At 41.1% G+C, this 25,761-nt stretch overlaps 1 protein-coding gene and 1 long non-coding RNA gene across 5 annotated transcripts in view; one reads left to right on the top strand and one right to left on the bottom strand.

Moving 5' to 3' along the window:
- Window positions 1-25,761, bottom strand: part of LOC129010601 (uncharacterized) — a 269,081-nt gene that overhangs the window by 87,640 nt on the left and 155,680 nt on the right. The window lies entirely within an intron of this gene.
- Window positions 1-25,761, top strand: part of RFX4 (regulatory factor X4) — a 179,056-nt gene that overhangs the window by 8,731 nt on the left and 144,564 nt on the right. For 2 of the 4 annotated variants that reach the window (XM_054445062.1, XM_054445063.1), the window contains exons 1-2: window positions 9,492-9,696; window positions 17,118-17,204. The exons of 1 other annotated variant lie outside the window; for it this stretch is intronic. In XM_054445062.1, the coding sequence (XP_054301037.1) occupies window positions 9,627-9,696; window positions 17,118-17,204 (157 nt within the window). In that variant the 5' untranslated portion in view covers window positions 9,492-9,626. Of the gene's footprint in view, window positions 1-9,491; window positions 9,697-17,117; window positions 17,205-25,761 lie in introns of those variants that run through there. One more of the 4 variants, XM_063646674.1, reaches the window with a different exon arrangement.

The raw sequence follows: 25,761 nt of genomic DNA on the forward strand, positions 1-25,761 counted from the left end.
TTCGTACCTTTACTACACATGTGAAATGTCCTTTCATCTTCTTTGGGATTCACTCAAACTTTGGTTAATATTTGCTTTGTCTCTGAGAAAGTCAAGGCTTCATTCATGCAACAGGAAGGATAATAGAATGAGGCAAAAGCAATTAAATAATATGATAATATATGGAGCCTTTAGGTAACTTAAACAATATATTGCATCTAGAAGTCATTCACAGATAGGTGTTAAAATACGGCTTCAGGGGTATGTAGTGTGACTTAGTGAAAAGAACATGAACTTTGCCATCAGACAAAGTTCAAATCCTATATCAGTTACATTCTTGCTGTGTGACCCAGAGCAAATTATCTTAGTTCTCTAAGCCTCTGTTTCCTTCTTTGTGAAAATGTGTACTCACTACCTTCTAGGATGATTATGAAAATTCAGTAAGATTGTACATGTGAAGTATTTGATTTACTGCCTGACTCCTAAAAGTTGCTCGGTAAATAGCAGATATTATTATTATTATTATTAACAATAATTATCTGGCCTTCCTATATTTTATTCTAGGTGTCTAGTTGGGAAAGGGGATAAGAATACTGAAAAAAAATGTAGAATGTTTTAGAATACCTAGATGTGCTTGTACTATGTAGATACAACCCCAGTTTTAATGTTGAGACAAGTCATTTTTTTTCTGAAGGGTTTAGACTAAAAGACTAATTTTATTTTTATTTCTCCACCTTTCCCATGAAGAAGGCATTTTATGTGCCCCTGTTTGCCATTATTTCATCCTTGTGTTTTCCAGCCTGTTAAAGGAAAATGTGTCTTTGTAGAGGCAACTCCTGTGGGCTTGAATTTAAATCCTGGAAGAGAGATCTATGGCATACTCAGAAACGACATATGTTGCACAACCCTGATAGAGGCCCCTCCACAACTCCTGATGCCCTTCCAGTTCTGGAATGTGATGGCCCACATTTTTCATCCCTCTCCCTCTTGCCTTCCCCCCACCCCAGCCCCCTTGACCACCCAACCCTCTTGTGTTTGTAGGCATCAGTGTTTTAAGGATTGAACCATTTTTACACTTGGTTTTCAAGAAGTAGAAAACTCAGTTTTGAGTGAGCCATTCTCTGGAACTCGTTTTAGCAGGATGCAGAGAGAGTTTGGTTCTTTTGCCTTTCTTGCATTTATATATATATTTTTAACGTGAGGATAAAACGTCCATTTGTTCTGTTTTTGTCTTTATAATTTGATGTTTACTAACATTGCAGTTTTTGAGTTCTTGAAATGTTTACGAGAGGGAAAGAGATCATAAAAAGCAGAAAAGAATGAAATGCAGCCATTTTGCTTTCAGTTGAATTGGGTCCAAATTGAGGCAACTAGGGCTGGATTGACCTGTGCCGGGAGATTACGGGGTTTATGTGTCATATCCCACCCTCAAGGCAGGAATACTTCAAAAGATGTGTACAGTTTCCACTTTTCTGGTTGGTTATTCTTCCATAAAACATAAAAGCATCATTGTGCCTCTGAGTAATCAATAATTATTAGCAGAGAGGTGAACATGGACACGTTGGATTTGTATTTTTATAGTTGTTTTGTTTTAATTTAAAAGAACAATGAGAAAGTCTTTGAAAAGGCTGCAACCCAGTGAAGGTTAGTTAGCACTTTGTGCCTTGTGTGTTTTCCAACTACCCAGTAATTGTGCTAAAGACTAGTGTTTAGACACAACGTAAGTGAGACTGCTGAATGCAGCAGATATTTATTTAATCAGAATGGAAATTTACCACTTCATAAGCACTGATGTCCTGAATCCATCATGTTGGAGAAAATACAGTATGAGTCAATGCAAGCAAACTAGTCTTTGAACTAGATTTTGAATGGACATTTGGATAATCTAATGAGTGATTAGTGATTGACAATTACACCTCCAAGCCAGCATCTAATTTTTGAGACACAAATGCATTTTGTGAATAAAATAATGTCAGTGCCTTTGTTTTGAATCTTGGCCATCAAATCATTGCAAGTTACATTACACTTTTGAAGAAGGAAGTGTTTCTTGGAATGTTGCGATTATAGGATTTATAATTTTTAAAAGTGAGCATGAGAGACTTTTTTGAGTTCTACGTTATCTTTTTCTGAACGTGATTAGTCCAAATTTGGGGTGTCCATACATAGAACATATTTATAATTTGGGTACTGCATCTAAATGCTCATGAATAAGTCAAGTTTCTATTGAAGTTATTAGGATTTTATAAAGTTCCAGAATTGGCGGAATTGGCTCCATGGCATAAACTCAAACCTATTTATGGTGGAACTGATGGATTATCCTAAACATTTTGCCAAGTTTTCTTCATGGAGTTCACTTCCACTGCTGATAATAAGTCTAGGGTGAGGGAAGAAGTAGGGTGCCTTTATAAAGTTACTTGCCTCCCCAAAAAGAAAATCAACACATTTTGCTTCCTCCTTAAATGGCTACTAACCGGGCTAAAATTTCTTTTACTTTTATTTCTTTTACTCAGTGACTCCTTTTTCAAAAGCAAAATAATTTATCCACCAAGCATTATTGGACATCACAGAAAATAAATAAGTCTGGCTCAGAAAGCTCTGGGAGTTTACAAGGGAGAAAAATTCCAGAGGGCTTGAGGCCCTCAGTTAAAACATTAAAACTTTTAAGCATTGGAGAGAAGATTTCTAAAGCGTCGAGCGGTTGTTGTGAGAAAGGCTTTGGTCTCCGTGAACTTTTATTTTCAACTCAGTGGGCAGAGTTTTTGAGGTTTCTGTGGTTTGGGTAGGGGACCTTTTCAGAAATGCCAGGCTTTTAGAAAAAACACAGCTTTTCTTCTAATCAAGTCTGCGTTTTAAAGTTTGAAAACTTTGGTGTGATGACAAGAATAAATTATTTCTCTGCTACGTTGAGGTTTCCTCTGGGTGCCCAGGCTGCGGGGCATTCTCACCTCGGCTGCCTCACAGGGCACAGCTGAGGAGGCGCTGGGAGTGGGAGCGCCGTCAGTCCAGACCTCGCCCGGCATGTACTGGGCAGCCTCACACAGAGGCCGGCTGAGCCTTGAGCGCCGCTGGGAAAGCCTGCCGAGCTGAGCAGCCCACAGGGATCCAAGCCACGGAGGACCTACACAAGGATGCCCCATGGATCCCGTGTTCTGCTCCAAGTTTTTCTTGGTATTGAGAGGGATTAAAAAAAAAAAGAAATGAAAACACCAAGGCTGTATGTTGTATATCGGTAGCTGATGATAAACAGAGCATTTTGAGAAGGAAGGGAGAAAGAGAGGGAGGGGGACCCCAAGGGAGGATGGGAGGCCAGGAAGAGACTCCACCAGATTCATTTCCATAATTGTCAGCAGGCTGACTTAATGAGTTTTTTCAAAATTATTAGTTTCTTTTTTATACAAGTGAGTCCCTTTTGGAAATTGAGTAGCAGATTAATCAAACTTGTAATTTTTTCCGGGCACTGTGCTGAATACTTATGCATGTTACTTTATTTAACTCACATATTGACTCTATGATATTATTATCCCCAGTTTACAGATGGGGAAACTGAGATTCAGACAGCCTAGTTAACAATATGTCCAGGCCAAACCCCTAGTGTGAAACCAGGATTTGAACACGGATTACTGTGATTCCAAAGTCAAGCTGCCTCCTTGCCTCCTCAACTCCAGAGCTAGAAGGAAGACCTGAGAGTTTTACATTCTAGTTCACCTCCTCTACTGCATAAAGTTCAGGAGGTCCAGTCATTCCCTCATCCTGGTGGGAGACAGCAGCTCACACTGCCATTCTTTGGAGTGTACTGTCATGGGTGTCAGTGGGCGACTGGGTGCCACTGGCCTTGAGATGTGACTCTAGCAGCAGGCTGCTGAGGATGCCCACGGGCACTCCTCCCTGAGTGGGTGCCTCCATGCAATGTGTGCCTTTCATCTCAAATCATTCTCAGAGCTTCTAAGTTCAACCTGGCACCACCACTAGGCGGGTATCTTCCCACCTGCCAGTTACTTTGGGAAATTTGACATCTTACACACATCATCAAGGGCTTCATTTCTATTTACTTACAGACATGATTTCACTTAGAATAGGTTCAATATAAAAACCTTGCTGTTAAAAGAACAGCACCTTCCATTTGTATAGCATGTTACAGTCTATAATCATGGATAGAATCATTAACAGTGCAGGCTCTGGAATCCAGCAGGCTTCCTGAGAATTGGTTTTGCCATGAGCTGGATATATGAACTCAGCAACTTAGGTAACCTCTCTGAGCCTCAGTTTGCTTTTCAGTAAAATGGCACTATTCAAATACCCACCTCATGCAGTATTGTGAGGATTAAATAAAGTAATATGTAAAGGGACCAGCACAGGTCTTGGCACATTGTACAAGCTCAATAAACAGAAGCTGCTTTAAGCACCACTTGCAAGGAGAACCTTGTGGTCCTCTAGTGACTTCCAAGACCTTTTCCCCCCACCCCCACACACAAAGACCACATAGGATGATATGGTTTGGCTCTGTGTGCCCACCCAAATCTCATCTTGTAGCTCCCATAATTCCCAGGTGTTGTGGGAGGTACCTGATGGGAGATGATTGAATCATGGGAGCAGGTCTTTCCCGTGCTGTTCTTGTGATAGTCAATGAGTCTCATGAAATCTGATGGTTTTAAAAACGGGAGTTTCTCTGCACAAGCTCTCTCTTTGCCTGCTGCCATCCACGTAAGATGTGATTTGCTCCTCCTTGCCTTCCACCATGATTGTGAGGCCTCCCCAGCCACATGGAACTGTGAGTCCAATCCAACCTTTTTCTTTTGTAAGTTGCGCAGTCTCAGGTATGTCTTTATGAGCAGCATGAAAACGTACTAATACACAGGAAAAGAAAACAAAATTTTATAGAATTTGTTCTTCCACTGTGTTCAGTATTTTGAGGCAATATCTCATAAACCTGTGAATTGGAATGATCATTCATTCCCATTGTACACCTGGTAAAACCAGTAAGATTCAGTCACATGCATTGGTCTGTATGGCAACTGAGTATCCAAACTGAGGTTTGTTTTCCAAAGCTGATCCTGCTTTCTTTAAACCAGGCCACCTACATCTCAATTAAAAACTTATGAGGAAGTGTATTTTTCATTCCGATTGTATATGGTTATTTGAAGCTTTTCCTTTTTCAAGAGTTTTGCCTGTGTAATTTTTATCTGTGTTTAGCACAGTGCATAGCATCTGCTAGAGTGGCTTGCACATAGTTAGTGCTTAATAAATGTTTATTTAATATATAAATCAATCCATTTTTAATATTACAAAGGATGCTGCATCTCTTTCCTTACTTTCTAGGAAGCCTGGCCCAAGGGCCCCTGCAAACTTGTTTGTGCCTGATAAATTACAAACTTGTTTATACCTGATAAATTACAGATTAACTAACACTCTTTGGATCCCCTACTATGTGCTAGGCATAGTGTTAGCGCTTCATTCATTCATTTCTTTCCCTCCCTCCTTTCTGTCCTTTCCTCCACTTCTATTGATCTGCTATTCTGGGCCAAGCGCTGTCCTAAATACAGCAAATAGTGGGTGAGTAAAGTACAATCAGCACTTAAGGAGCTTATATTATATCTTCTAATCCTCATAATAACCTCATGGGGTAGTTTTTTTTTTTTAATAGGAAGGAAATTAAGGCCCATGAGGTTAAGTAATTTGCCTAGGGTTGCAGAGCTTACTTAGTCAATTGTAAGGGGAGGATTAGAATTAGTGTCTTTCTGGCTTTCAAGGCCAAGTTCTTTTAATTGTATCGGGAGATCCAAGAATCAAACAGGAAAGGTGATTTCAGGTACAGACTAAGGTGGGATGCCTTAGAGATGGGCATGATACATTAGCTAAGACATTCAATGCTTATCATGTAGGCACCTGATGTGCCTTATTAACTCAATTCTTATATAAACTCTGTGAGCTGTTACTGATACTACTCCATTTTGCAGATGAAGAACTGAAGGCTCAAGGAGGTTGAGTCCCTTGCCTTAAGGTCACAGAGCAAAGAAGTCAGAATTGAATCTAGCAGTTTGGCTCACCAGTCCATGGTCTTAACTATTATACTGACACTAAAAACAATAACATGGCCAGGTGTGGTGGCTGAAGCCTATAATCCCAGTGCTTTGGAAGGCTGAGGTGGGAGAATCACTTGAACCCTGGAATTTGAGGCTGCGGTGAGCTATGATGGTGCCACTGCATTCCAGTCTAGGCAACAGAGCAAGATCCCGTCTCTAAAAAAAGGTGGTCGGGACAGGGGTGCAAAAAATAAAAAAGAAAAAGAGGAAAAAGTGTGCCTCTGTCAAAAACAAACTCTTGGGATTATGATTGTTCTGTGTGGCTAGAACTTGCTCTGGTCCAGGTAGTATTCTATGTGCTTTCTGTGCATTTGTTCACCTAAATCTCACACTATTAAGATGAGGTAGGCAGATTATTATTATCCGTATTATGCATAAGGAGACACTGAGGTTTGGAGAAGTTAATTTGCCTTGATTCATTGAACTAGTAAGTATTAAGCCTAGAATTCAGAAAATTCATTGGTAATTAGTCACTAATCCCACCTGGTAACTTTTCCTTCTTCTAAGTGACTCTCAGGAAATGATTCAAAACAAAGAAAAAATGATATGCACCAAGTCGATTATTGAAACATTATGGAAGATAGAAACACTTGCTCAATGGAACATTGGTCATCTTTCAAACAATGATGAATATGAAGACTGTAGTGACCTAGGAAAAATCTGCATAATAATAGAACATTAAGAGAAAAACGAACGGAAATGCTATGTTTGCTGGAGTTACAGTTCTCTTACGTGCACTTATAGATATGAGACTTGCGACCAATACACACAAAAAAAGAAAAGAAAGGTAGTTACCAGGTTAGAGTGGTGGGATTGTGGGAAAATATGTTTCTCTTTTCAACATTTTAAAATGTAATTTCTGCAGTAGACTTACAGGAAAGAAAAAAGCATTTTGCCTAGGAGAAGGACATTTTGGTGGCTTACCTCAAAAGTTCAGGCTGGGTTAAAATCTATTCAGCTTCTGTAGCCAGGAGTGCCTGGCTCCTGAGCTTTTGGGGGAATCCACATCCCCAAACAGAGCAGGAGAGGTAAAAATAAAATGAAAACCCAAAACTAGAAAAGGCAGTGATGTCAAGGATGGAATAATATCAGATGCCGTGCAGAGCAAGTAGCCTTGGCCTCAATGATTCTTTTCCTAATTTTATGTTTTAATAATATTGTTATAGTAGAAATAGAAACAAAGAAAAAAGCCTGCTAACATTAAGTAGTAGTAGGTACACCCTTCCCCAGAAGTTGAGGGAAAATGAAATTTTTACAACCTGGTTATGCAATAATGTACATTAATGCTAGTGTTCCCAGGGATATTTTCAGAGCCGAGATCTGCTTTTGCATTAAATTTATCTTCGACAGGAGATGGCACTGAACACCTTAGGTTGAATTTTCTCTAGTGTCTGAAGACTCTTGGTGAGTTCATGATCTCTGAACAAACGGCATTTGTGCATTGTTGGGAGTTTCCTCATTCTTTTTTTTTTTTCTTGTACATTGCAGGTAATGACCCCTTAGTTAATTTCCTTGCCCACTTTAGAGTTTTACATATTGAGTTTCCCTAAAGTGGGAAAGGGTAGCTACATTATTGAGCACCTATTGTACGTTTGGTGTTATGTTAGACACAGCTTAGAATTCACAATGAGACTTTAATGTATATATAATTATGAGTATATAACCACAGGTGAGTAGTTAGGTTCGAGTCAGATTCAAATCCCTGCTCAGCAGCTTAACAACTGTGTGATCTTGGGCAAGTCATCGCTGTGATGATGATGATGATGATGATGATGATGATGATGATGATGATGATGATGAAGGTGATGGTGCTTGTGTTGGGAGGCCATATTCCAGGAGAATGATATTAGCGTCATCTCAGGCTCACCTGTGTCCTGTTGTGATTGAGACTCCAGCTGATGAGGAAGAGACATAGAGCCAGTAATCACATGGATTGGCTGGGGAGTGAACACAGTTAACTGGAAAGAGTTCTTATCTTTTCTCCACAACATTCTTTTTTTTTAAACAAATTACTTCATCCATCCAGTTCAGGTCTCTAAGACGTAATGAGCCTCTAGTGGCCTCCTACAGAGGGGGACAAGTAAGTCTCGGTTTGCCTGGCTCAGTCCTGGTTTATGCATGTGATCCTGGCAAAATTATTAAAAATATTGCTTTTCAATCTCAAAAGTGTTCAGGTTTGGATGATAAGGGATATGGTCACCCTTACTCCGTGGCCTCCTCTTCCATTCTTTCCCCTCTAAAACGTGTTTAGCAGCACCAGACGGAGCTGCCCACAGAACTACTTTGCTTATGCCCCACTCTACTCAAAAACTTTATGAGCTTCCCAACCACCTACTGAATACAATCTAGACTCCTTAACCCAGCGTTGAGTACAGAAGCAAGGCTTATGTATATGCATCTCCTATGGCATCTCATAAAGTGCTCATCAAGCAGGATAATATCAGGAAACATGTATTGATACCTGAATCAATGTGTGTAGACATGCTCAGGCTGCTTGTCAGTTTCTTGAATGCATCTTTCTTCTGCCTGCTTCAAGAACTTCACACATGCAGTTCTTTCTGCCAGGAACACGCTTCCTGCCTCTCTACCTGGTTCATGCCTTCGCATTCTTTAGCTGCCAGTTTAATGCTGCTTCCTCCAAGAAGCTTCCTAACTCCCCCAGATTAGACCCGACCCCCCTTTTTTCTCTCATGTGGCACTCTTGGTAATTGCATCTCTGTTTGTGTGATTATTTATAGTTGACCACACTAAACTCTAATCTTCCAAAAAGATGGAACTGTCTATCGAGGCTGTGTCCCTCCTGTGTAGCCAGCCCCTGGTGCATGGTATCCCATAAATAGTTGCCAAATGAAGACAGGGATGAATGAATGTGGGCTGCCCTTTCTGAGCCAGTGCAGTCCGCGTCACCTGTTTAAAGTCCTCCAATAGCTTCTTAGCGCACTTGGAATAAATGGGAAGTTCCTAGGAGGGTCTGCAAGTCCTTACATATTTTGGATTCTTCCCAACTTTCTACGTCATTTCCTGCTGTTCTCCCCACCTCCCGCTTCGCCATGCTGGCCTCCTGGCTCCTCCTCACACACCCGAGCCCGCCCAGGCCCTTGCACTCCAACATCACCTCCTCAGAAAGGCCTTCAGTGTCCCCACTGCCCAAAAAGCACCCCACCTCTCTTGATCTCCCATTCCATGGCTTTATTTTCTTCATAACACTCACTTTCTGCTGTCTTCTTGCTAATTTTTCAATATCTCCACCGCAGAATATAAGCTCTCTGAGAGCAGGGACCTTGTCTGCCATGTTCATCACTAGCTGCTCAGAGCCTGGCAAACAGTAGGTGCTAAATCAACATTTGGTAAATGAGGGAAGGAATGAAAGCAGAGGCGGGGCAGGGCCCCTTCCTGGAACCCAGCAGCCCCTGGGGCAGGGCCTGTGGCGTTGCCATGGCAACCCACTGACCTGAGCCACCCCCTGGAGAGGCCACAGCTGCTGGCTTCCTGGGCTTCTCCAAACTCCTGTGTGTCGCCACTGCCACCGGCAGGGAGCCAGGAGAGACAGAAAGGGGTTGAGAGAGAATGATCAAAAGGAGAGCCCACCCTGGTGCGCGAGGCGACAGGACCAGGCCTCGACGGCGCCGTTCCACTGGTAATGAGCAGGGCCCAGGGAGAGGAGACTGGGGTGGGCCTGGCACCCTCAGGGGGAACTGGGGCCAGGCCCGCCTTGGTAGCTGTGAGTGTGGCATGTCAACTCTTTTATGTAGCGTTTCTGGAGCTGCAAGTTCCTAAAATAGGCCTCAGCACAGTGCCCTGAGAGACTGTTGATATAGTGTGAATAATGGCCTCTATTAAATCCTGGTGACACTTTTTAAGTCAGGCAGCGTTTTCTGCAGGTATTGCATAAATCAGGACCTCCCTGTTCTCATCCAGTGCCTCAGGAACAAAACTCAGCGTGTTCACTTCTCCACTGCTTGAACACCACGGCTGGCTCCCAGCTGCCTGCAGGCTTTGCGGCCTGGTGGGCCCGGCGGGCAAGGCCTTTGCAATCTGCTCCTAACGGACTCTTCCACCTGTCTCCCACCACTGGGAGTCACAGGTCGGCGAACTCTTCACCTTTCCCAGAACCACCAGGCCTTTCACAGCTTTGTGCCTTTGTCCTGAAGGCAGCCCTCCTGCCCGAAATGCCCTGCTTCCCTCCTTGGTCTGGCAGGTGCTGAATCCTTTAAGGACCAGCTGAAATGCCACTCCCTCTGTGAAGCAGCCAGGCTTTCCTCTCCATGGAAGCTCTCTTCTCTATGCCCCACAGCATCTTATTATAATACCAAACACTCCTGGTATCTGCTTGCTTGTAAAGGCAGTGTGGGCAGGGAGGGCAGTGAGCTCACCCCAGCCTCGGAGTCAGGCAGACCTGACCTAGCTCAGCCATCAACTAGCTTCTCTGGATCTGAGTTTCATTCTTGCAAATCAAAGTTAGTTAAGTCTCTGCTTCAGTTGCTGTGAGCAACAGAGATGAAGCACGTGGAGCAGAGCAACCAGCACTGGAGGTCACTCAATAAATGCCAGACATCACCATTAGGCATCTGTCCCTGTCACTCAGCTGTGAGTTCCTGGTGGATAGAAACCATGTCTTCCTCATTTTCCTATGGCCCTTAAAGCCAAACACACTAAGTGCCTTACCTTTATAATTCCAGTTAATCTTTGAAGAAATCAGGTAGGTAGGAATTTAGGACAATTTAGGAACCGTCCCATTGTTACATAACTAGTAAGTGGCCAGGCTCGGATTTGAAATCCAGTCAGATTTGAGCTCCAAACCCCACATTCTCCCAATCCCGTCTCTGTCTTCTCTTTCATGTTGTACCACCTCCCCCTCGGTCACTCTGCATCAGCCACCTGAGCCTTCTTGCCATTCCTCAAACAAGTCAAGCATGATCTTTCCTGGGGTTGGGGGTAACCTTCGCCCTTGTGGTCCCCTCTCTCTGAATCTTGAAAAACCTTGCTCTCTCACTACATTCAGTGTCTGCTCATAGGCTGATTCTTCCCAGAGGCCTTTCTGGTGGAGAATCCCCCCTCCTTGTCTCTCATTCTCCATTCTTTCTTCCTTTACTTTTCTTCATCACAAGCAACACTACAGCTATGTGCCTAATACTGTACTAGGCTCTTGGGGGCAAGGCACTGAACAAGATAGACAAGGTCATTAGAACTTACATGTTAAGGGTGGGAAAAATAAGTGATTTAAAGAAAGGGAATAAACAAAAAAACCCAAGATACTTTTAGGTCTTGAGACGCTAGTCCACCAGAGATATCCTGTGTAATATATGTGTGTCCTGTTGAATAGCTTTTATTCATCCCTTCTGTTTGAACATTGAAGGCACTTGATAATTATTTGGAAAATGAATAAATGGATGCATGGATAATCTAAGAGATTGCTGTCAATGTGTGCTATAAACTTCAAAGATTACCTGGCTCTTGATAACCATCTTAATAGGCCCTCCCTGCCAGGTCAATATGGGTTTGTGAAACACCACTCTGAACCTTGAACTGCCTTGGATGTGCCATGTCCCCGATGCGGCTACTTCTGGGTTATTCTTTGCTGCCATAAAGAGAATGAAGCCTGGTAGAAAACCTGATAACTCTATATGGCTCTGCACAACCTCATTATATGTACCCGAGAAAATAACTTCACATTGGGGTTTCCAAATCTTCAGTCCAAAATGAAGAGGCATAAAGATCTTCCTCTAAGGTATGTGGGCTGAACTCCCTGAAAGTGAAAATCCATAGGCATTATCTGCCTCCTCCTTTCTGCCCATAATCCCAGATGAATCAGGGGAAAGGATGCTTCACAGCCCAGGAGCCTCTGCTCACGGCTGTAGGCAAATCCTGTTGGGCACTTAGCACAAGCTCGGTCCTTACTAACAGGTCAGATGATTTTTATAGATCAAGAATGAGGCAATTGGGAATAGGAAGTTATCCCAGTATGAATTGAACTCTCTTTCTCCTATGTCCCATGCAGTCCCCAGAACTCAGTACCAGTATTGCAGCATTGATCACAGTCTGCCTTCCTTTTAGAACTTTTGCTTCAAGCCTAACTTTCCATATCTATAAATAGAGATATGAAAACATAACATGTAATGTTGTTCTGGTTCCAATTTAGACAACATATGTGAAAATGGCTTCTATAGTACCTGGCACACAATAGGAACTTAATAAAGTTTTTAGAAAAAGCATGTATTTATTGTGTGACATCTATGGAGCCAGGCACAGCGCCAGTCACTGGGTATGAGATGATGGACAAAAATGACAGGGTCCCACTTTCATGAGCTCAGGGAGTAGCACGTGCCTCACTTTCTACTTGGTAACTAGAGGGCAGAAGCCAGTCTTATTCATGTTTATATCGCTACAGCTTCTCTTTTTTTTTTTTTTTTTGAGAATGGAGTCTCACTCTGTCACCCAGGCTGGAGTGCAGTGGTGCAATCTCGGCTCACTGCAACCTCTGCCTCCAGGGTTCAAGCGATTCTCCTGCCTCAGCCTCCTGAGTAGCTGGGATTACAGGTGTGTGCCGCCCACACCCGGCTAATTTTTGTATTTTTAGTAGAGATGGGGTTTCGCCATATTGGCCAGGCTGGTCTTGAACTCCTGACCTCAGGTGATCGGCCCGCCTCAGCCTCCCAAAGTGCTGGGATTACAGGTGTGAGCCACCGCACCTGGCCACTACAGCTTCTATTTAGCACAGCTTCTTGCATCTGGAAGGCACAAAATAAATGTGTGTCGAATTTTGCTTTATTTGGAAAATCGCCTTTGATATGTTATACTTTTCCATGCCTTATGTGGTTAAAAAAAAGAAAAGAAAATGATTAGGAAATTCTATAGATATGTGGACATATCTACTTATATGCTATGCATTCTTTGACATGTGTGTCACTAATGTAACAGTTATTGAGGCCAGACTACAGGAAAAATTTTATAACAGTACTAGTAGAGAGTCAAAAAGAAATAGAATAAAACGGGCTCCATTCTTAAGAGGTTTAAGTTCTAAACTGAAGAGGCTTCTGTGTATGACAAAGGCTGACAAAGAATATGGAAATGAATTTAGCAAAATTATGTAAGTAGAGTTTTAGCAAAAGTTCAAATACAAAGCAGACCAAGAAAAATGCTGCAGAATTGGCGCATTGTTCTGGGGACTAAACGGGACATAGGAGAAGGAGAAAGCTCAGTTCACATTTGGAGAGAGAATTGTGATTATGACCTCAGTTTGAATGCTGGTCTTCCTCTTACTAGCCAGATGACTTTGGACGAGTCACTGAATCTCTCTGAGCCTTAGTTTTCTTATCTCTCAAATAGGCCTGTTAATAGCACCCACCTCTAGGATTGTGATGAGTATTTAGTATGATGATGTATGTAATGCAGTTGTATGATACCTCGCCCATAGTGAGAGCTCAATATATAGTGAACTTTATTATTATGAAATCACATCATCTACAAATCAATAAGGTGGAAGAACACAGTGTTTCATTCAAAATTCAGTATATATGTCATTCTGCTTAAGTAATTCTTGACCTCTGCAAGACCAAAATCCATTGTTAAGAATAATTTTAAGGTATATAACATTGACTTCAGTTGACCTAAATAGAGGCCTTCCAGTCATAGGAAGCTACCTGGCTTATAAGACATGAATTGGAGATGCCACTCCCAAGGGCTCCACTAGGGAAGAAGACAGAGGTCAAAGTCCACCTGCAGATCCAAGGCCCGAATCTGGTTTGGATATCTCAGAGTGTTGCATCCACATAGTCTGAAATGCAAGACCCTTGAATGCATGAGAACTCTATGTCCAGAACAACATAGGTGACGGTTCTTTCACTGCTCAGACCATTGTCTGAACTCTCAGAGTCTATCCCAAGTGCCACATGTTCACATGGACATTGATTAACTAGAAGATGTCCATTGATTAACTAGAAGCAGGTGAACTGGATGGCAAAGAAATGGGAACAATTTCTTCCAAGAAAGAGGTGAAACAAATGTGGTTCTTTGATGGGGGTACTTCAACCAGAAATATGGGGGAATGATGGTTGTCTTCTCATATCTGCAATGTGCCAGTGAGACCAGACTTATTCTGGATTGCCCCAGGGAGCAGAGTTGGCTACAGGCATAGACTGTGGGGTCAGAGAGGTCTGAGTGGGTGCAATGGGTGAGATGTCTTCTCTTTCATTTTCGTGGCACCTCCCACCCTCTCCCACTTCTTGTGGCCTTGCTTTCATCTCTCTCCAGTGTGGGATTGCACAGTGTGGAGGACAGGTGCTGCTGTGAGGAAAGTTCTTTCTTTACTCAAACTCCTGTGGGTGGGCGCTGTGCTCTCTTGGCTTACCTGGTTATTAGAACCAGCTTCTCTCGGGAATGTTGCCACGAATTCTTCAGAGAATGTCCCATCAATCACAGGGGGTTCTCACCTGCAAGAACAGGCCCTTCTAACGACCCTGATGTTATCAGGCCTGAATCCAGTGCAGGCAAATGGGTGAGAGGGAGAGTGTTTCCCTTAGTTCCTGTTTCTGATGAAAGGGGCATTGGGGTGTAGATGTGAGTGTGTGTGTGAGAGTGACTGGGTGTGTATACCTATCTAGGAAGACCAGGGGTTGGCCCAGAACTATAGATATTGCTTTTGGTGGTATGGTTTGCTGGAGGCAGGGGCTGCAAACTTTAGCAGATGCCATCTAAATGTAGCTATGGCTGCTGCCAGGGAAAATGTGCCAGGACTTGAAAGGATGAAAGAAGTGGGTGGAGACATTCTGGAGAATCCTGAAAAGAACTCTGGAGATTTGTAACCAGATGTGCATTTGGATAAAGTGTGATGACAGACACCTACCTTGTGCATCCCAGCTTTGAAACATTACAAGCTGTCTGTCTCCACATTGTGCATTCGATGTCTGGAAGGTGCAGCGTTTTAATGTTTTGAATTTCTCTGCTCCTCAGTATTTCCTGGGAAATATCGGATTTCCATACCCTCTCAACAAGCTGGCCCTTGTTCTTCCCCTCGGATATTTTCCCCCTACTTATTCACAATTTTGGAAGCAGCTTTTAAAAGAGCAGTTTGTTGGGACATAAAATACAAAACAAAACAAAAATCCGACATTTCTCCCAGCTGTTGGCATTGATTTCCCCTCTCCGCATAGCTTACTCGTCCGCGTGGCTTCTTTTTATGGTGTGTAACCTAAGATGTTAACTAATGATCTTTTCCTCGGCTCTTTGAATTATGAGGAGTCACATTACTTAATCTCTCTAAATCCCAGTTGCTTTCTAGGAAAAATAGAGATTAAAATCCTTGCTTCAGAGAGTTGTTGTGAGGACTCAATGTTGTGAGGGCCTGGCATGTTCAAATAGGTGTTCAATAAATACCAGCTCCCAGATCATAAAGAAGGCAATGGGAAACCACACTGTCCAAAAGCCTGCAGCCATAGGTGTCGCCACTTCTGCTATAATACCCCAAATGCCTTCCTAAAAATCACCACATTATACAGAATCGCCCAACAAAGACCACTGAGTTTACTGGCAAAATAAGCTTAGGGGCACAATACTGAAAAACTTTGTCAGTGACACATAATAAAAGATAGAAACCTAATAAAAATGATATCACAGTTTTGCACATGTTAAATGGTTTAGAAATACACAAATACAATAAAAATGGCACTTCACCTTGGAAAAGACCTGAAGATTGCTTTTAGAGGTGGGTATCAGAAGGGTTGCAGCCTGTGAGTTATTATGAAGTGAGCAGGTGTGACTCATAACACAATGTGGACCGAAGTAGCTGGTAGATGTCTGAGGTGTGAACGTGAGTGTGTTCTGCATATTTCTGTGGTGCTAAGTATAATGAGGGGTGGGGTGGGGGGGCGTGGAGTTTTCTGCATTCACCTAATTTTTTAATGAAATAAATGGAGCATAAAAAGACACAAAGTTTGCACTATGCTCAAATTGTTCCCAAATATATCACTTGCTTTGGGACACATTTGTTTTCTCAGCTGACTGTACTTAGCTGATGTTGTTGAATGATGAATGAATGAATGAATGAATGGTGGGTGGTCTAGAAAACAGAATATTACACTACATTGCAAAAAATACATTTGTAGCCTTTGAAATTGGATTAAAAAAAAAACCCATAGTCTTGGATTTTAAAAGTGCTGCATAGTAGCTGGGCACCATGGCTCACACCTGTAATCCCAGCACTTTGGGAGGCCAAGGCAGGCGGATGGCCTGAGGTCAGGAGTTCGAGACCAGCCTGGCCAACATGGTGAAACGCCGTCTCTACTAAAAATACAAAAATTAGCCGGACTTGGTGGCGGGTGCCTTCCCAGCTACTCAGGAGGCTGAGGCAGGAGAATCGCTTGAGCCCACGAGGCAGAGGTTGCAGTGAGCCGAGATCATGCCATTGCACTTCAGCCTAGGTGACAAGAGCAAAACTCCATCTCAAAAAAAAAAAAAAAAAAAAAAAAAAAAGAGGGGCTACATAGCTACCATAGTGCTTTTGATTTCTCCTCCTGCTGTGGCTTCCAGTCTGTGAGAGCTCTTTGAGGGGTCCCTGGCCAAAGGGAGGCAAGCTACAAGGTTCCCTGCCCTCTTTCAACCAGAGTCCCTAAAGTTTTACCTGCTTTTCCCTTTGTTTTCACTTGAAGAAAAGTTCTGCTGCTAATTCACAAGTTTACAAACCACCACCAGTGGTTCAGTTGGCCAAGTCTGGTTTTACAAACTGCTACTCAGGAACATACCTTCTTTGCTCAGAAAGATAATCCTCAGTTGGTGCTACAAATACTCCAGAATTCGTGGAATCTGACCAAGAAATACTCAAGTGAGGCTTCAAAGAGCCATTTTGCATCCAAACTACTCAGCAGTCTCGTCAGCAGCAGCAATGGTGCACATGGAGCTCCATGCAAAATCCCATTCCAATCTGGGCAGATGCCACATGAATATTGATGAGCATTTAAATCTAATGCATTTATGATGTTCTGTCTCTTCACAAACATCCACAGCAATTCTGTGATTTTCTTTTTTCTTTTTCTTTTCTTTCTTTCTTTCTTTTTTTTTTTTTAGAGAGCTGGATTGAAAGATGTCTCAACGAAAGTGAAAACAAACGTTATTCCAGCCACACATCTCTGGGGAATGTTTCTAATGATGAAAGTAAGTGCTTGAAACTCATTCTTCCATGACATCCCAGACATGGCCAATGTCCTGATGGGAGGGTAGTGCCACTAGATTGCTAGGCTGGGCCAAGTCACCTGGAACAAGACACTCTCCAGCTATTTATGAAATATCCCAGGTCCTCTCTGTAATATTCCACAATAGGGAGTAGAATCCATTCAGGAAGACCTGGAAACTAAGGCCACAGCAAAAACTTGCTGTTTACAGACTCATCTTCTGCAGGAGACTTGCTAGCCTGCATTCCCAAAGACCTTGTTACAGTGACGCTCCAGGCAGGCAGATGTGGACCCTGGTTGGCAAAGGCCATTCTCAGTGTCCACTGTAAATATGGGTTCAAAGTAGTTGTGTCACAGGATAGTTGTTTTAGTCATAAATGTCCTTGATATCAGAAAGCAGAAATTTCTTCCGGTTCTCAGACTAGAGAGCTAGAGTTAACTGAAAGATGTACAATCCTGTGTTTACACCTTGCCCTGTGTTATGTCAGACTGGGGCTTCTGGGTGCTATATTAAGAGCAGTAGGCTACGTGGGACTTGTATTTTTTCCCTTAAACACTAAAAAAGAGGGATCAGCTTATTATAAGTCTAATTTTTTGCAGAGTCAGAAGTGTCTTTCTTCCATGGTTGGTAAAATGCATCTCCTTCGTTCAGTTTTCTGAAAGCATGAGCCCCGGCCCACCTGCTCCACAATCCCCTAGCATGTTTGCTAGATCTACTCAATAGCCCCGTCCTGAGTCTTAGCTGGCATTGTCATTCTATCACCATGTCACTTCATTTTATAAAATTGAGCTACATTGAACATAAAGTATACAAATCTTATGTAATTAGTTTGATGGGTTTTTTTTCTTTACATATTGTATCCACTGGTGACATTACCACCCAAAAAAGATATAGAACCTTTCTTGTCCCCCAGGAGGCTTCCTCATGTCTCCTCCCTGTCAATCACTACTGTCCTGACTTATCACTATAGCCTGTTTTTGCCTGCTTTTAAAACTTCATATAAATGGGATAATGGACTCTGTATTCTTTTGTGTGTAACTTTTCTCAGTCAGTATAATGTCTGTGAGATTCATTCATGTTGTTGTCTCTAGCAGTAGTTATTTCTTTTTCATTGCTGTATAGTATTTCACTGTATGAGTATATCACAATTTACAGATCCTTTTAAGTGTTGATGAATATTTAGTTGTTTCAAGTTTTTGATTATTAAGAATAAAACACTACTCGGGAGGCTGAGGCAGGAGAATGGCATGAACCTGGGAGGCAGAGCTTGCAGTGAGCCAAGATCGCGCCACTGCACTCCAGCCTGGGCAACAGAATGAGACTCCATCTCAAAAAAAAAAAAAAAAAAAAGAATAAAACATATCTGAACATTCTAAGTTTTATTTAAGTTTGGCAAAAATCTACATAACATAAAATTTAGCATTTAATCGTCTGAAATGTACAATTCATTGACATTAAGTACATTCACCTTGTTGTGCAGCCATCTACACCATTTATTTCCAGAGCTTTCTTCATCTTCCCAAACTGAAACTCTGTACCCATTAAACAGTAACTCCTCATTCTCCTTTTCCCTCTGTCCCTGACAACTACTATTCTACTTTCCGCCTCTGTTAATTTGACTGCTCTAAGTATCTTATATAAGTGAAGTCGTATGGTGTTTGTCTTTTTATGACTGGCATATTTCACTTAGCATAATGCCTTCAAGGTTAATCCATGTTGTAGCATGTGTCAGAATTTTCTTCCTTTTGAAGGCTGAATAATATTCCTCTGTATGGATATGTCACATTTTCTTTATCCACTAAGACATTGATGGGCAATTGAGTTGTTTCTATCTTTTGGTCATTGTAAATAATGCTGTTTTGAACACAGGCATACAAATATCTTTTCAAGTCTCTGCTCCTAATTCTTTTGGGGGTATATACCCAGAAATGAAATTGTTGGATCATATGGTAACTCTGTGTTTAATTTTTTGAGAAACCACAAAGCTGGTTTTCATAGTGGCTGCATCATTTTACATTCCCACTAGCAAGGCACAAGAGTTCCAATTTTGCCACTTCCTAGTCACCATTTGTTATTTTCTGTTTTTTTCTTAATAATAGCCACTCTAATGAATATAAAATGGTATCTCATTGTGGTTTTCATTTGCAATTCCCTAATGATTGGTGATGTTGAACATCTTTTCATGTGCTTATTCACCATTTGCATATCTTCTTTGGAGAAATGTCTAAGTCTTTTGCCCATTTTAAAATCAGGTTGTTTTCTGTTGTTTAGTTGTAGGAGTTCTTTATATATTCTGGATATTAACCTCTTATCAGTTATGTGACTTACAAATATTTCCTCCTATTCCATGGGTTGCCTTCTCACTCTGTTGATTGTGTTCTTTAATGCACAGAAATTTTTATTTTGATGCATCCAATTTAACTATTTTTTCTTTTGTTGTCTGTGCCTTTAGTGTCACATCTAAGAAATCATTGTCAGATCCAATGTTGTGAAGCTTTTGCCTTTTTTTTTTTTTTCTGAGAGTTTTACAGTTTTAGACCTTACATTTAGATTCTTGATCTGTTTTGAGCTAACATTTGTATCTGGTATTAGCTAAGAGTCCAGCTTTATTCTTTTTTTTTTTTTCCAGACAGAGTCTCACTCTGTTGCCCAGGCTGGAGTACAGTGGTGCTGTCTCGGCTCACTGCAACCTCCGCCTCCCAGGTTCAAGTGATTCTCCTGCCTCAGCCTCCTGAGTAGCTGGGATTACAGGCACGTGCCACCGCGCCAGGCTAATTTTTGTATTTTTTTAGTACAGACAGACCAACAACAGACCATGTTGGTCAGGTTGGTCTCGAACTCCTGACCTTGTGATCTGCCCCCCCTCAGCCTCCCAAAGTGCTGGGATTACAGGCATGAGCCACTGTGCCTGTTGGAGTCCAGCTTTATTCTTTCACATGTTGGTATCCAGGTTCCCCAGCACCATTTGTTGAAAAGACTATTCTTTCCCCCATTGAATGGTCTTGGCACCATTGTCAAAAAACATTTCATCATGTATGTGGAGGTTTATTTCTGGGCTTTCCATATTATTCCATTGGTCTATATGTCTGTCTTTATGACAGAACTAGACTGTAGCTTTGTAGTAAGTTTTGAAATCAGGAAATGTGTGACCTCTCATGTTCTTCTTTTTCAAGATTGTTTTGGCTATTCAAAGTCCCTTGAGATTCCATATAAATTTTAGAATGGATTTTTCTATTTCTGAAAAAAAAAATGCCACTCGGGTTTTGATGGGTGTTGCATTGAATCTGTAGATTGCTTTGGGTAGTTTTAACATCTTAATAGTAAGTCTTCCAGTCCATGAACACAGGATGTCTTTCCATTTATTTGGTGTTTTTAGTTTCTTTCAGCAACAACATTAATAGTTTTCAGTGTACAAGTGTTTTGCTTCCTTGGTTAAGTTTATTCCTAAGTATTTTATTCTTTCTGATGCTATTGTACATGAAATTTTCTTAATTTCCTTTTCAGATTGCTCATTCTTAGTGTATAGAAATGCAACTGATTATTGTGTGCTGATTTTGTGTCCTGCAACTTTGCTGAATTCATTTATTAGTTCTAACAGTACTTTTGTGTTTGGGTATGTGTTAAATCTTTGGGGTTTTCTACATATAAGATCATTTCGGACAGGCGTAGTGGCTTACACCTGTAATCCCAGCACTTTGGGAGGCCGAGGGAGGTGGATCACCTGAGGTCAGGAGTTCGAAACCAGTCTGGCCAATATGGCAAAACCCCATCTCTACTAAAAATACAAAAATTAGCTGGGCATGGTGGCAGGCACCTGTAATCCCAGGTACTTGGGAGGCTGAGGCACGAGAATAGCTTGAATCTGGGAGGCAGAGGGTGCAGTGAGCCAAGATTGCACCACTGCACTCCAGCCTGGGTGACAGAGTGAAACTACGTCTCAAAAAAAAAAAGATGATTTCATCTATGAAAAGAGATAAATTTACCTCCTTTTTATTAATTTGGAATGATTTTATTTCTTTTTCTTGCCAAATTGCTGTGGCTAGGACTTCCGGTACTATTTTGAATAGAAGTGGTGAATGCAGGCAACCTTGTCTTGTTCCTGATTCTAGAGAAAAAGCTTTCAGTCTTTCACCATTGTTAGTTGTTGTTTTTTTATGTATGACCTTTATTATGTTGAGGTAATGCTCTTCTGTTCTTAGTTTATTGAGTGCTTTTATAATAAAATCGTGCTGAGTTTCGTCATATGCTTTTTCTGCATCAGTTGAGATGGTTATGTAGTTTTCCTTCCTTGAATGCAAGGATGGTCTGGCAAACAAAAATCAATCAATATAATGTATTTATTGATTTTGTATGCCAGACCATCCTTGCATTCAAGAAATATATCCCATTTGGTCATGATCTGTAATCCTTTTACTATGCTGCTGAATTCTGTTTGTTAGTATTTTGCTGAGGATTTTTGCATCAATATATTTTTTTTTAGATGGAGTCTCACTCTTTTGCCCAGGCTGGAGTGCAGTGGCATGATCTCAGCTCACTGCAACCCCCGCCTCCCAGGTTCAAGCGATTCTTCTGCCTCAGCCTCCCACACAGCTGGGATTACAGGCGCCCACCACCACACCCAGCCAATTTTTTGTGTTTTTAGTAGAGACGGGGTTTCACCATGTTGGCCAGGCTGGTCTCCAACTCCTGACCTCAGGTGATCCACCCTGCTTGGCCTCCCAAAGTGCTGGTATTATAGGTGTGAGCCACCATGCCTGGCCTGCATCAATATTTATAAGGGATATTAGTCTGTAGTTTTATTTTCTTGTAGTATCTTTGTCTGGCTTTCATATCATGATAATGCTGGCCTCATAGAATAAATTCGAATGTGTTCCCTCCTCTTTCATTATTTTGAAGGAGTTTGAGGATTGGAGTTCTGAACATTCTTGTATATCTTTTGGTGAACATGAGCACTTATTTTTCTTGGTATGTTCCCAGGAGTAGAATTGCTAGATCATAATGTATAGGTATATTTAGTTTTAGTAGATACTGCTGAAACAGTCTTCTAAAGTGGTTGTGCCAATTTAGAACCCCACTATCAATTTATAAAAGTTTCAGTGTTTCACTTCCTTGCCAACATTTGGGATAGCCATTCCTTCTAATATTAGCTATTTTCATGGGTGTATAGCGTATGTCATTTTGGTTGCATTTTTTTCTGATAAATAATGACTGTGGCATCTTATATGCTCATTAGACATTTGTATCTTTTGTGAATTACCTCCTCACGTCTTTTTTTTTTTTTTTTTTTTAGTCGGAGTCTCACTCTGTCACCCAGGCTGGAGTGCAGTGGCATGATCTCAGCTCACTGCAACCTCTGCCTCCCAGGTTCAAGTGATTCTTCTGCCTCAGCCTCCCAAGTAGCTGGGACTACAGGCACACGCCACCATGCCCAACTAATTTTTGTATTTTTAGTAGAGACGGGGTTTCAGCATATTGGCCAGGCTGGTCTCGAACTCCTGATGTCATGATCCACCTGCCTTGGCCCCCCAAAGTGCTGGGATTACAGGCATGCGTCCCCGCGCCTGGCACTTCTTCACGTCTTTTGCCTGTGTGTGTGTTTTTGTTTTTGTTGTTGTTGTTGTTGTTGTTGTTTGTTGAGATGGAGTCTTGCTCTGTCGCCCAGGCTGGATTGCAGTGGCGCGATCTCGGCTCACTGCAAGCTCCGCCTCCTGGGTTCACGCCGTTCTCCTGCCTCAGCCTCCCGAGTAGCTGGGACTACAGCCACCCACCACCACGCCCAGCTAATTTTTTTGTATTTTTAGTAGAGACGGGGTTTCACCGTGTTAGCCAGGATGGTCTCGATCTCCTGACCTCGTGATCTGCCCGCCTCGCCCTCCCAAAGTGCTGGGATTACAGGCGTGAGCCACCACGCCTGGCCGCCTGTGTGTTTTTTAAAAATTATGTTGTTGGTTTTCTCCTTAAGGGTTTGTAAGAGTTGTTTTTATACCTTGAATAGGAGATATTAATATTTGTCAGGTAAAAGTATTACAAATATCTTCTCATGGTTTGTGGGTTGTTTTTATATTCTCATAATAACTTTTATGAACACAAGTTTTTAATTCTAATAAAATTCAATTAATGTTTTTCTTTTATAGTTAGTGCTTTGGTATCCTATTAAGAAATTTTCGCTTACCTGAAGTTCATGAAGGTCTTTTTAACATACCATCTAGCAGCTTTACTATTTTACCTTTCATTTTTATATCAATAGTTCATCTGGAACTTTTGTGTATGGTGTGAAGGAGGAATCAAAGTTCTTTTTTCTTATTAATTTTCAACTGATAGAGCACGATTTCTTGAAAAGGTCACCCTTTATCCGCTGAGTTCCAGTGGTGCCTTCATCATAAATTGGCAGATTATATATATTTGGATCTGGGTCTGGACTTTTGTTCCAAACTGTTGGTCTTACTGTCTATTTTTGGGCTAATACTGCAGTCTTTATTACTGCACCTATACAATAAGTCGTGATATCTGGTGGCTTAAGACCTCTTGTTCTTCTTTACTTCTTCAGTATTGTTTTGGTTAATCTACATGCTTAACAATTCCATATTGATTTTAGAATTAGTTGTCATTTTTTCACATATGCAAAATACCTGCTAGGATTTCTGATGGAGACTGCATTGAATCTATAATAAATTTGGGAAGAACACCTTAACAACATCAAATTTCCAATAAATATATGTTGTATTAGGCCTCCATGTATTTGGATCATCTTTAATTTTTCCCAGCAGTGTTTTGTAGATTTCACTGTAGAGATTTTACACATCTTTCTTTAGACTTATTCCTAGATAATTGATGTTTTTCAATGCTAGTGTAAGTAGTAATATTTTAAAGTTTTTCCTAATTGTTAGTTGCTAGCATATGAAAATGCAATTATTTAGATAATTTCGTATTTAGCCACTTTGCTAAATGTGCTTATTAATTTAAAATTTGCATTTTTTAAACATTCTATGGACATCATCATGTCACCTGAGAATAATGACAGCTTTGCACCTTCCTTTATAATCTTTGTCTTTTTATTTCTTTTGTGTGCCTTATGCACTGGCTGGGATCTCTAGTGCAATTTTGAGGTAACGTGGTGATAGTGGACATCATAGCCTTTTTCCCAACCTAAGTGGTGAAAGCGTTTAGTGTTTCATCATTAGGTGCGATATTTGCTGTGGATTTTTGTGGATACTCATTATCAGGTTGAGAAAATTCCCTTCTATCCTTGGTTTTCTGAGAGTCTTTTCTTAAATGGGTGTTGAATTTTATCAAACACTTTTTCTACATCTGTTTTGATGATCATATATTTTTCTCCTTTATTCTATTAATGCTGTGAATTACATCGGTTGAGTTTTGAATGTTAAGCCAATCATGCATTCCTGTAATAAATCACACTTGGTCAGAAGTATTATCTTTTTTATATACTTCTGGGTGTGATTTTTATATGTTTCAGGCTGTATTTTGTTAAGGATTTTGGCATCTATGTTCATGAGATTTGTGGCCTGTGATATTTCTTTTTTATGATGTTCTCATCAGGTTTTGGTGTCAAGATTATATAGGTCTCATGAAAAGGGGTAGGAAGTTTCCTATTTCTCTATTGTTTTGAAGAGTTTATTTAAGATTGGTATTCTTTATTTCTTAATTGTTCGGAAGAATTCAACAACTGGGTTTAGAATTTTCTTTGAGGGAAAGTTTTTAATGATGGATTCAATTTTCTGAATAGTTATTGGATTATTTATATATATATTTTTTTACTTTTAGTAAATTGTTACCTTTAAGGAATTTGTTTCATCTAAATTTTCAAGTTTATTTACATGGTGTTCAAACTTTCCTTTTATTACTTTTGCCTTTACTTTTTTTGAGACGGAGTCTCATTCTTTCGCCCAGGCTGGAGTGCAGTGGTGTGATCTCAGCTCACTGTAACCTCTGCCTGCCAGACTCAAGCAATTCTCCTGCCTCAGCCTCCCGAGTAGCTGGGACTACAGGTGTGTGCCACCATGCCCGGCTAATTTTTGTATTTCTTTTTTTTTAAGTAGAGTTGGAGTTTCACCATGTTGGCCAGGTTGGTCTCGAACTCCTGGCCTTGTGATCTGCCCACCTCAGCTTCCCAAAGTGCTGGGATTACAGGCATGAGCCACTGTGCCTGGCTACTTTTGTCATGTTTTTGACATCTATGTTGATGTTCTTTCATTATTGTTATTGGCAATTTATGTTTTCTCTGTTTTTCTTCATCAGTCTTGCCAGGGTTTATCAATTTTATTAGTCTTTTCAAAGGTCCAACTTTTGGCTTTGTTGTTTTTCTCAATTTATATCTTGTAAGAATTGCATTCATTTCTGCTCTTATCTTCCTTCCTTCTACTTTCTTTAAGTTTAATATGCTGTCTTTTTCCAGCTTTTGGGATAGGTGCTTAGATTATTGATTTTCAACCTTTTCTAAGATATACATTTAAAGTCATAAATTTTCCTCTAAGCATGGCTTAATTAATCCCAACATTTTTCTGATATCACACTTTCATTA

This window comes from Pongo pygmaeus, chromosome 10 (genome assembly GCF_028885625.2).
Source record: "Pongo pygmaeus isolate AG05252 chromosome 10, NHGRI_mPonPyg2-v2.0_pri, whole genome shotgun sequence".
NCBI classification, from domain to species: Eukaryota; Metazoa; Chordata; class Mammalia; order Primates; family Hominidae; genus Pongo; species Pongo pygmaeus.